The following is a 12,360-nucleotide window of genomic DNA, read 5'->3' as shown; positions in this document are numbered from 1 at the left end:
CTCTGTTGCAGACTTTGAGAAATCAGCAGGGGAAAAACAAATATCAGTGCCTTCCAATGGGAGGAGATAATTAAAATACACTATGATACATAGTGATAAGTGCTACAGAGATAATAAAGCTGGGAAAGGGGATAGATAGTAGGGTTTGTGATTTTAAATAGGGTGGTACCAGAAAGACATTACTGAAAAGCCACTGCAGAGTTTTGAGCAGACAAGTGATATCGGACTTAATGTTTTAAAGCTCGCCCTTTGACTGTTGTGAGAGATTACACTGTAAACTTAGAAGGGCAAGGAAAACCAAGGCCAGTTAAAGAATTATTGCAGGAATCCAGATGGTTGTATTGAGGGTACTAGTTTGGCTTCTAGCCAATATGACTTGCTGACAGACTGGACATGGGTTGTGGGGGAAGAAAAGGATAATTCTAAGGTTTTGAGCTGGAGCATTTGATGCTTCTGAGAGTTGAGAATCCTGATTTTCAGAGTTAGGTTGAAGAAGGCAGCAGAATACAAAAACTCATAACTTACTCAAGGTAATACAGTGTAAAGGCTGAGTCCTTACTCTGGATCTAGGCTACCTGCATATGAATACTGGCCCCACCACTATTCATTTACTAGGTTTATGATTTGGGCAAATTATTTAAACTTTCTGTTGCTAGTTTCTTCTGTAATAGGACCTACTCACTGGGTTGCTGTAAGGCTTAAATGACTGCACACGTCAGAAACCCTTAGGATACGTCTGACAGTGTGCAGTTTATGTTAGCCATCACGTAACTATTACTAGTCACCTTCCAGCTCTCTGTCACTACTTGGGTCTTTATTGAGCGCTGATATATTCATTAAGCAAAATTCTCCTATGTTGCAGAAAACATACCATCTCTACCACTTATATCTCTTAATTGTGGCAAGTCATACCTAGTGATATATGGTGTCACGTGGCTTAGGTCATCGTTCCTTCTAAAAGACATCACTGTTAACAGTAATCTAACCTCACTTGTAGTAGAAACAAGCTAAATAGTGAACTAATTTGAGGCTTGAGGTTCCCAAGTGTGCCATGGCATATGAATTGATAATCACATTATACCATGCTGCTGACAAGTAAATTCCTATATTGGGACATTTTAAATAGGGTAACAAAGGCAATGTTTAAGTGATATTCTGGGTTTATTAGGGCACTGTATAAATATAAAATACCATTCAGCATCTGTATAGCATTTTACAGTTAAGAAAGCACTTTCACACACCAGTAGTAGCCAGCTTCCAAGATGGCCCTAATGATTCTTGCCTTCTGGTATTAATGCACTTGTGTAGTTTCCTCATACAACAAAACAGGCTGTTCTGTGTGACTAATAGAGTATTGCAGAAATTAATGTGTATAACTTGAGTCTAGATCATAAAGAGGTATTGCTGCTTCTGCCTGTACACTTGGATCATTTGCTCTGGGGGAAGTCAGCCATCATGTCATGAATTCATTCAGGCAGCCCTGTGGAGAAGCCTAGGTGGAGGGGAACTGAGGCCTCCTGCCAACAGCCAGCATCAACCTGCCAGCTATGTGAGTGAGCTATCTTGGAGATGGATGGTCCAGCCCCAGTGAAACCTTCAGATAACTGCAGCCCCAGGTGGCATTGATTGCAACCTCATGAGAAACACTGAGCAGAACTGCCCTGCCAAGCTGCCCCAGAATTCCTGACCCAGAGAAACCATGAGCTATTGAGTGTTGTTTTCAGCCACTAAGTTTGGGGGTGATTTGTTACAACGTAGCAGACAATACACTAATTTGATCCTGCCTATCACACTGTATAGTACTGGAGAAAAAACTGCAAGTTGGACAAACTGAGCAATTTGCTAACGGTTACAGATACTTAACTGTTTAACTCCTAAATGAAAACACAAGCTATTTACTCGATAAGTCAAGCCCAAATTCTTTCTATGACACCATCCTCCTTGGGAGCTCATCCTATGACAGCAATTCCCACGAACATCCTTTTGCCATACCTCTAGTCATAAATTCTGTAAAAGTGATATATTTTTTCATTGGAACTTTCATGGCAGCAGCTGTAGTAAAGGTGGTCTTCAGATGGTTCCAGTATTGGGGTTTCTAACTGCTGGCCCACGGCATTACTCAAGCCACTCTTCATTTCCTGCACCTACTCTGTTTCTGAGAGCAAAAAAATTGCCTTGGGCTTCCTTTTACTGAAATGAGAAAGCTAAGGAGAAAAAAGAGAATAGTGCTAGTTTTTAAGAAATTTTTCCAAGTATATTTTTGAAATAATAAAAAAGAAATCATGAGTCATGTATTTCTCATGAGTTACCAGAATAGCTCATTGCTAGCACCAAACTCCTATTTCACATTCAAGTTGGGCAACATTTATACTAGGCCACAATACAGAATTTACACAAAAAGCAGATCAACTCCGAAATAGTAAAAAAGAAAAAAATATATAAAGATTAATCCATATGCAACTGGGCAAATACAAAAACGTACTCAACAATTCTACTGTGTCTATTACTCATGAGTTACCCTTCCTATTAGGGATGACTTCTTTAACGCATATTGTAGAAATCATTAAAGGTATAGAGGAGAATTTATTTCACTTTGTGAGGCTTTACTTTCACAATCATACATACCCTTGGCACAGGAAGAGCCTATTAAAATTCTGTAAATTGCCTTAATAAGGTGAATAGGTTGATTTTATGAGGCTTTCGGACAATGAAGTTTGAGAAAGTTTATGATTATCAGGATTTGTACATATGATCACAATCAAAACAGTAAAATAAACCAAAGAACAAGACTTTAACACCCCTAAAAACATAATAACTTAAAATTTCTGCTCAAATGTTATTCCTGTGCTATATTCATTTTGATCTCTTATTTTCCATTTTATACTCTCACATTTTTTTCTGAACACAGGTTACATAATCTTTTGTGTTAACTCCCTAGTCTTAATACCACAAAGGCATCTGTTTTACCATGGCTGTATTTTATTATTTAGCGTACGATATGCTTATTGAGCCAGTTATTCTCCAGTAACTTTGTGAATGCAAAAACACTGAGAGAATTAAGAATAAATAATGGAGTCATTATTTCACTGATCCTTATCCAATTCCAGGAAACTTACTTCCAGAAAGCTGCAATTCTGCCAGATATATTCTTTCCATGTTTAAACAGAAACTGAAAGAGAAGTGAAATTATGGTAAACCTATGATTGTTCACTAGACATTGTGTACTTTTAATAGTTCAACACTGTAATGCTTGATAATTTGATTATCTGAGTAAATTAATAGGCTAACATTTAAAAATGTATACTTTAATAAGTATAAAGTATATAAACAATCAGGTAAGCTTGTGGAGAAGCTGATCAAGATACATAAATTAGGAGATACAAGTGTCCTAAATTTTCTATACTTCTTTTTTTTTTTTTTTACAGAAATTTTATTAAAGTTGTTTAATGTACAATTTCTCATTTGTCCTTCTGGAAGTCCTTCATTGTAAAGACTCTTCTTTGTCTGATTAAACAAACAGCAACCACATTGTCAGTGATTATTCTGGACCTCCACGCTGAAAAGGAAGAAATAAAGCAATAAGATTAGGTGTTTCATTTACAAAATGTTATCATAGCCACTATACAAAATTTGAAACATTTTAATCAAATGATCTTTAGGCTTTAAAAACAATTTCACATTTTTCATGGCTTTTGGGCACTCCTATCAATGTTATAATTTCAGATCTGAAGAGGACTCAAGGTTGACCTAGATCAATGGTCCTCAAATTTCTTGGTCCTTTACACTCTAAAAAATCAATGAGGGGGCTTCCCTGGAGGCGCAGTGGTTAAGAATCTGCCTGCCGATGCAGGGGACACAGGTTCGAGCCCTGGTCCAGGAAGATCACACATGCCGCAAAGCAACTAAGCCCATGGGCCACGATTGCCCAGCCTGTGCTCTAGAGCCCGCAAGCCACAACTATGGAGTCCATGCGCCACAACTACTGGAGCCTGCGTGCCTAGAACCTGTGCTCCGCAACAAGAGAAGCCACCGCAATGAGAAGCCCACACACCGCAACAAAGAGTAGCCCCTGCTTGCTGCAACTAGAGAAAGCCCATGCACAGCAATGAAGACTCAACGCAGCCAAAAGTAAATTAATTAAAAAAAAATTAATGAGGACCCTAAAGAGCTTTTTTCCATGGGGTATATATATTTTGCTATTTACCATACTATACTTCTACACATATATTCCTTCATGCACATTTACTGAGGGCTCGAACATTGTTTATTTCTTAGTCCAGGCCTACATGACCATCCCTGTCTTAGCTATGGACACACCTTGACAAGACAATGGGAAGAACATGGAAATCAGCAATATGAAACTCCAAAGCCAATAACGTTGAGGTGCTTTCCACAGTATTGGGATAAAGAGCAACAACGTACTTGGATAAATTCAATTTCTTCTTGAGATACAAGTTTCCTTCTGTACTTCTGAGGTAAAGTTTTTATTATCTCTGCAGTGTCTGGTGGACCTGGATGCATCAGCCAGTCTGGCGATTTACTTCCTTTAGAATGCTGTGAAATTGAAGAAGAGTGAGATGGTAGTCCTGATGATCTCAGAACTTCTGACACTGAAATTAAAAAAAAAAAAAAAGAGGAATTGTTCAGGGTCTTAAAATACTATTTTGAATTATCTATCATTAAATAATCAAGTTTTTTTTTTTTTGTTTTGCGGTACGCGGGCCTCTCACTATTGTGGCCTCTCCCGTTGCGGAGCACAGGCTCCGGACGCGCAGGCTCAGCGGCCATGGATCGCGGGCCCAGCCCCTCCGCGGCATGTGGGATCTTCCCGGACCGGGGCACGAACCCATGTCCCCTGCATCGGCAGGCGGACTCTCAACCACTGTGCCACCAGGGAAGCCCTCAAGTTATTCTTAAAGTGATAAGTATTACAATTCAAGAGATAAGTATTACAGAGTAACTTAGTTGGGTAGCTATATATAGTTTCATAAAGTTCTTTTTAAAGCAAATGAGGTAGTTTCAAGTGAATGAATTACTAAATTGAAGAGTAAGTTCATAAAATAATGAAATTTCTAGGTAGTGGAGTTCAACCTGTATGGATAACTTACATTACTTAAATTTTGTCATATGGTAGAGATTACAGGTAGTACCATACAATGGAGAATAAGAAAGTTGGTAAATGCAGATGAGATTTGTTTTCTCCATACTTGTTTGTCACCTATATCTTAATTTTTCAAGATTTACAATAAGTTAAAAATATCCATACAAAATTTGTTAAAATTCTCCCTGAATTAAAGGTCAAGTATCTTATTATTAAAGACGCTGACAGAGCAGTAAGAGATAAACAGAACTTGTTCAGAGTCTTCAGTTACTTTAACAGGCAATGATTGTTGAGTTCTAAGGCAATCCAAGAAATATTTACTGCCTCAATGAACAGATAAATCAGTGAATGAAAGAAAAGATTAGCTGGGAGAGAAATATAGGAATGGTGGTTATTCATCATAATCTCTGCAAATATAAGCATGGGAGATTCTTCTGAAGGACAGAAGGTGGAACAAAAATTCCCATATATAAACACAGTATCATTAAAAATTCAGAAATATCTACTGTCAAGTTACTACTTTTTTTACAAGGAGGTAATAGAAAGTTAATGCAACCTAACATTCCATTGTGATCTAAGCTACCATTGTCTACCTGATTCTAAAATGAGAAATATTGTGTATAATAGAATATTCATGTATAAATCTGCATGTACATATCTTTTTAGTATAAATAAACTACAGCTTACCATTGGGTTTAGGATTGTCTCTTCTGTCAGGGAACCTTATTAATGGAGTATGTGGCTTGACTACCTAAAGGAAAAATAAAGTGCATGAAAAAGAAATGAAGCACTAAAATAACCTCATTTACTACATAAGAAATAACCTAATGAACCTCACAAGCAGATGCCTTTGTTAAAATAACTTAGTACCTGACAGCAACTTTAAATTTTATTATTTTAAATTTTACTCTTTCCCAACAAGGATAGCTAGTCTATGAACTATGATCTTATCTGATATTCATAAGAACTTTGTACTTTGTACATAACAAGATATTTTACTGTACTGCCTACTGACCTCAAAACAACCCTATAAGGTGACAAGGATTTTATGTTGCATGACTTCTAAATCACCCTGCTGATTGGTAAGAATTGGAAGTTTCCTGACTTGTATTGAGTGTTGTTTCTCTACTATGTTAATACCTAGTGGTTTAGAATAGGATAAAAAGCATATTGAAAATTAGGTAATCAAAAAAATACTTTTTCTGACTACAAAAGTAACACATGTTCTGTGTAAAAAATTTGGAAAAAACACAGAAAAGCACAAAGAAGAAAGCACCATCTATAAGCCAAAACCCACATAAAATAGATTTATGCATTTGATAGCCCTTGACTTCAGCCTTTTTCCTATACCCACAGAAATACATGTATTTAGAACACTGTTTTTAATAAGATATTTGAAGAGTATTAATGTTTTATCCCTAAAATTCCAGTTAATGCTACAGAGGAGCTTAAGCAGAACTTTCAGTATGAAATCTTCTGAATATACATAAAATGCTGAGACTCTAAGAAACAGAGCACTGTTTTTTACTAATGTAATCTATAAGTTGCTGTGTAACTAGTGAGACAGGTGTGTGTTTATCTGCAATATATTTGTATATATGTACTACACATTACACATTTTATATGAGTACAGAAGCAAATAGGCTTGTAGGGATGGGTCTGAAAACTAACCACCATAATTCTGCTGCTGTGAGAAAATGCTGGAAGACAGTCGTCTCCCTAAGCATAAAAGCATGTTCACATCTTTCGTGTTAAAAAACAAACCTTCTCACTCCATCTAGTACCTGTTTCTTTTCACAGCCAGGCTTCTTGAAAGAGTGTTCTTTCCTTCCTATAGTCCTAAGCTTTTCAGGATAAACTTCAGACTCGCTTTTGGCATACACAGGCCCATCATGATCAGGCCTCTCGCTACCTCTCTAGCCTCATTCCCCACCACTGTACCTTGCACTCCAGGTATTCTGAAGTACTTTTCATTTCCCTAACTCCTCGTACCATTTCCATCCCCATTCAATCTACAGCTTGTGTGCTCTGCCATGAATCTCTCCCAGGTCCCACCCCGCTTCCATGCCTCCACTTTCATCTGACTGCTTATCTTTGAAAACAGCTCAACTGTCACTCCTCTCTAAGAAGATTCCCGATTCCTAAATCTGATTTTAAAACTCCTCCTGTGTTTCCACAGCAACCTGAACATCTTAAGAATATTGTGTAGAGGACAGTAAATGAGCCAATGATTACAGGAGAGCAAAGCTCCTGGAAAGGCAGAGATGGAAAATTAAGTACTTCTGCAGCAGTAGCCAGTACGTAGTAAATGCTCAGCAAACATGTGACAAATGAGTGAATAGACCATTTGTAAGTAAGGGCTAACTGTATATGTATGTAAGTATGAATACACACACTTAAACAAATGTACATACACCAGAGAGAAAGAATCCATTTCAACATTGCTTTTGTACACTTAAAAATATGGTAATACGCCCATATAGATTAAATTCCCACAGCTTGGTATCCCCCCCTTTTTAAGAGAAAATTTTAAAAATACATAAAAGCAGACAGGGTAGTAAAATAAACCCTGATAAACACATCACACAATTTCAACAGTAATCAATCTTATTTCATCAACCCTTCCCCCATTAAACAAATCCCAGTCATCTCATCTGTTAATACCATCTACATGTATCACTAACAGAAAAGGATTTGGTTAAACCATAATCCCAATACTTTTCCCACACTTAACAAAAATAATTCTTTAATATTATCTATTATTTAGCTATGCTCAAATTTTCCTGTCTCAAAATTGTCTTTTTTAAACTCTAAATGTAAATACAAAGAGAAACAAATAAGTCTGTCAATTAGTTGAGCAGCTTATAACTAAGGGAAAAAAAGGAGCTAATCCAAATAACTTTCATAGTGCTTGGACTATACACCTTCAGTCTAAAGACAAAAAGAAGTACAAAGAAATCTTGAACTTTTTACTTAGTAGGTTGGTTGTATAGATATAGCTATACATTTTGTATATATATTGTAGGACTAAGCAAATGAGTATATACATATATTGATGTTTGGGGAAGGCAGGGATTTCCCTGTGAGAGAAAGAACATACAAATATGGGATGAGGGAAGGCAACGAAGAATACTGTAGTGTTAAGACTGGAATCTGAGGGAATCAGTAGGAAGTCATGATAAATGCCATAAGTTTATTCAACCAGCCCCCTGTTAATTTGGGTTGTTAATTTGAGTCATTTCCAATCTTCTTCCAGTTCTCATATACCACTGGGAACACCCCCACTCACCCCACCCCCCAGCCTTCCTCACTATGGACATCTCCCACCAGAGTATTCTATTTGTTACAAATGATGAAACTATATTAACACGTCATTATCACCCAAAATTTTACATTAGAGTTCATTCTTGGTGTTGTACATTCTATGGGTTTTGACAAATGTACAATGACATATTCACTATTATAGCATCTTCTGTGTTCTGCCTACTCATCCCTTCATTCCCCAGTCTCTGGCAACCACTGATCTGTTTACTGTCTCCACAGTTTTGCCTTTTCCAGAATGTCATGCAGATGGAATCATACAGCATGTAGCCTTTTCAGACTGGCTTCTTACATTTAGTAATATGCATGTATGTTTCTTCCATGTTTTTTCCTGGCTTGGTAGCTTATTTCTTTTTGAAATAACATTATAAATTATATTTGTATAATATACAAATATATAATTATATAATAATATAATATTACAATCATATAATATTGTGTTAAATAATATTACATTGTCTGGATGTACCACAGTTTATTTATCCATTCACCTACAAGACATCTTGGTTGTTTCCAAGTTTTGGCAATTATAAATGAAGCTACTATAAACATCCATGTGCAGGTTTTTGTTTGGACATAAGTTTTCAATTCATTTGGGTAAAAGTGAGATTGTTCAACCATATGGTAAAAGTATGTTTAGTTGTGTAAGAAACTGACAAACTGCCTTACGAAGTGTCTGTAGCACTTTGCATTCTCAACAGCAGTGAATGAGAGTTCCCATTGCTCCACTTCCTTGTCAGCATTTGGTGGTGTCAGTATTCTGGGTTTCAGCCATTCTAATAGGTATATAGAGGTGTCTTACTGTTGTTTTAATTTGCAATTAATTCCCTAATGACTATGATGTTGAACATCTTTTCATACGATTGTCATATGTATATCTTCTTTGATGAGGAGTTTGTTCAGCTCTTTTGCCCATTTTTTAGTCAGGCTGTTTTCATTGTTGACTTTCTTTTTTTTAATATAAATTTACTTATTTTTATTTATTTATTTTTTTGTGGTACGTGGGCCTCTCACTGTTGTGGCCTCTCCCGTTGCGGAGCACAGGCTCCGGACGCGCAGGCTCAGCGGCCATGGCTCACGGGCCCAGCTGCTCCACGGCATGTGGGATCCTCCCAGACTGGGGCACGAACCCGTGTCCCCTGCATCGGCAGGCGGACTCTCAACCACTGCGCCACCAGGGAAGCCCAGCGGGGTTTCTCTAGTTGTGTTGAGTGGGGGCTACTCTTCGTTGTGGTGCGCAGGCTCCTCATTACAGTGGCTTCTCTTGTTGCGGAGCACGGGCTCTAGGCACACAGGCTTCAGTAGTTGTGGCACGCGGGCTCAGTAGTTGTGGCTCACGGACTGTAGACAGTAGGCTCAGTAGTTGTGGTGCACGGGCTTAGTTGCTCCGCAGCATGTGGGATCTCCCTGGACCAGGGCTTGAACCTGTGTCCCCTGCACTGGCAGGCAGATTCTTAGCCACTGCACCACCAGGGAAGCCCCTGCTTGGCATTTAGCAGGCATTTAATGAACACTTATAAATTACTCTTCTAAAATTACTTTTGAATACCCTGTGGTCCAGCCAAATCCCTCTACTTAATGGTGACACTATGCTTTGTGAACTCCTATCAGTTTGTGCCAGCCTGTTGAAATACTACTCTTTCTTCAAGACACCAATCAACAGCCAAGTTCTGAGCTCTGTGGAGGCACCATGTATTGTCTTGTTGGCACTGCAGTCTCAGCACTGAGTATAGGCCTGGCACAGAAGTACTCAATACATTTTGCTAATGTTAACATGTAATTATTACATAATGTCAGCACATACTGCTTTGTATTATGAACCTGAATACAAGTCTTTGCAGCTTTGTTAAAAGGAGACAGACCATTTCTTACTGTATATCTCACAGCACCTTTTTTTGTTGTTGTTGCATACATCAATAGTAAGTTCTTTATTATTGCTGTGTACTGTTCCATTTTAACAAATCTACCACACCTTATCTTGCTAAGGGACATTTGGATAATTTCTGGTTTAGGGGTTATTATTAATAAAGCAACTATGAACATTTTTATATAGTTTTTTAAATAGGTATATGCACTCATTTCTCTGGGATATAAACCTATGAGAAAAACTGCTTGGACATGGGGTAGGTATGTTTAACTAGTATTAGAGGCCCACAAAAGTTTTCCAAAGTGACTGTACCATTTTGTATTCCCATCAGCACTGTATGAGAGTTTCAGGTGCTTCATGTTCTCATCACCACTTGGTATTGTCAGTCTTTTTAATAATTTTGGTGGGTGTGGTAGTACTTCCTGGTTTTAATTTGCATTTTCCTGGCAAGTAAGGATGTTGAGTATCTTTTCACTGGCTTAGTGCTCATCTGAATATCTTGCTTTGTGCAATATCAAGTTTTTCTTACCCATTTTAAAAACTGGGCTATATATTATGGATATATATAATTATCTATTATGGATACCAGTCCTTTGTCGGATGTTCTCCTGTCCTCACAGCATCTTTAACGCTCAATAACTACACGTTGAATGAATAAGTGAGGATCATTCATTGCAATGGGAGCAAACACTGGGATCTAGGATTCTCTTTCAGAGCAAAATAACTTTAAGAAAAGGTCTTTTAAGAGAGGTGCAAAAAAAAAAAAAAAAAAGAGGTGCAAAGGGAAATGCACTTCTCGTGTCAAAGTTAAAAGTTAATTGTACAATAATACACTTTAAGAGTTGAAAAAACTCGTGTAAAGCAACCACAAAAGTGGAGACTGTGGCCCATTATATACCAATTTTACCTCTCCTATTTAAGCTAGAGATCACAGCTGGAGAAGCAAAAACAAAAGCTGTCAGGAGTTAGTAATTGATGTGTGGATTAACAATAAAGTTCCTCTAGCGCCAATCTAAATTCAGGGGAAAAAAGCTTAGGAAACCAACATTAAGATACATATTACAGATAAACTTAAATATCTATTTTTTCCATTCTCCCCCATCCAGCCTGTAACCAGACGCTGGTTGGTGGGGGAGAACCCGCCTCCGGCGAGGACGTAGCCCGCGGGGCCAGTTCTCTGGCCATTCCCAAGACCTTGAAGGGACACCAGGTCAGACGCAGGGTTCGCTTCCTTTCACTCACCGCTACCGCCTTCCTTCCGATTGGCTGACCCGCGACAACACAGACAATACTGGTCGCTGATTGGCCAGGATATTGCCAGGGCAGCCAAGCCTGCAAACTCCTAACAGGCTAACGAGGTCCCGGTGGAGGGCAGTCCAGGGACTTCGGAACAGCTATGTGCCTACCTGCTGAGATGCACTCCCGCGGCCTGGCTCGAACCCTCAGCTGCGGTCCCCGGCTCACTGCCCGACCCAACGAGCTCGAGGCCCAATTCTCACATACACCCCGGGAAGCCGCTACTGGCCCTACGCAGGGCCGTGGTCACCGCGCAGTCTCCACCACCGCCTTTCCTCCCCAGCGTCGGTGCTACAGTCAGCACCATCCCTACTGCCTACGGTGCGGAAAGGCAATCGAGTCTCCTTACCTGAACGACCCTGCTGGCAGACGCCATCTTGCTGCCCATCATGACCCCCGAGAGGGGCAGCTTCCGGGGCCGTAGCGAGCAGCGGCTATAACAGGAGTCCTGGGCGGCTGGGGGCGGGCTCTACCTGTGACGTCACGGAGGAGGAGCGGGCGCTCCCGAGAGACCCTCCTCCCCTGCGGAGCTAGCCCCACCCACTTGTGCCTGACACCGCCCCTCCTCTCTTCCTGCTTGGGAACTGACCCAGGTGTTTCCCATTGCTTCGTTTTGCCGACGAAGGTTTGTGGTATTGTATTTATTTTGTTCACCTACCTATGAGTGATCTGGGACCATTTCTTCTCCAGATAGGCAGTTTCCAGTTTCAGTGTAGTCCAAAATTTAATCTGAAACCAAATAAGTAATATAAATTCTTGTGGCTTCCTAAAACAA

General features: G+C 39.2%; 1 protein-coding gene across 1 annotated transcript; it reads right to left on the bottom strand.

The window, feature by feature from the left end:
- Nucleotides 1–3,289: 3,289 nt before the first annotated feature.
- On the bottom strand, nucleotides 3,290–12,049 carry KGD4 (alpha-ketoglutarate dehydrogenase subunit 4). The gene is made up of 4 exons (XM_060091727.1): nucleotides 11,935–12,049; nucleotides 5,789–5,852; nucleotides 4,423–4,610; nucleotides 3,290–3,556 (listed from the first exon to the last, which is right to left on the bottom strand). Exons 1-4 carry the CDS (start codon nucleotides 11,974–11,976, stop codon nucleotides 3,539–3,541), a joined length of 312 nt encoding a protein of 103 aa, XP_059947710.1. The 5' UTR covers nucleotides 11,977–12,049; the 3' UTR covers nucleotides 3,290–3,538.
- Nucleotides 12,050–12,360: the final 311 nt, after the last annotated feature.

The sequence above is a fragment of the Mesoplodon densirostris genome, chromosome 3 (assembly GCF_025265405.1).
Source record: "Mesoplodon densirostris isolate mMesDen1 chromosome 3, mMesDen1 primary haplotype, whole genome shotgun sequence".
In the NCBI taxonomy this organism is placed as follows: Eukaryota; Metazoa; Chordata; class Mammalia; order Artiodactyla; family Ziphiidae; genus Mesoplodon; species Mesoplodon densirostris.
Note: the sequence above shows the minus strand (reverse complement) of the source record. Positions and strands in the feature narration are given on the sequence as shown.

Bases quoted from the DNA above. Each gene is read 5' to 3' on its own strand.
- KGD4 (XM_060091727.1), bottom strand. From the start codon at position 11,976: ATGATGGGCAGCAAGATGGCGTCTGCCAGCAGGGTCGTTCAG. The intron at 5,853-11,934 runs GTAAGGAGACTC...TTTTTCCTTTAG, and splicing joins CTGCCAGCAGGGTCGTTCAG to GTAGTCAAGCCACATACTCC. The intron at 4,611-5,788 runs GTAAGCTGTAGT...TTTTAATTTCAG, and splicing joins AGACAATCCTAAACCCAATG to TGTCAGAAGTTCTGAGATCA.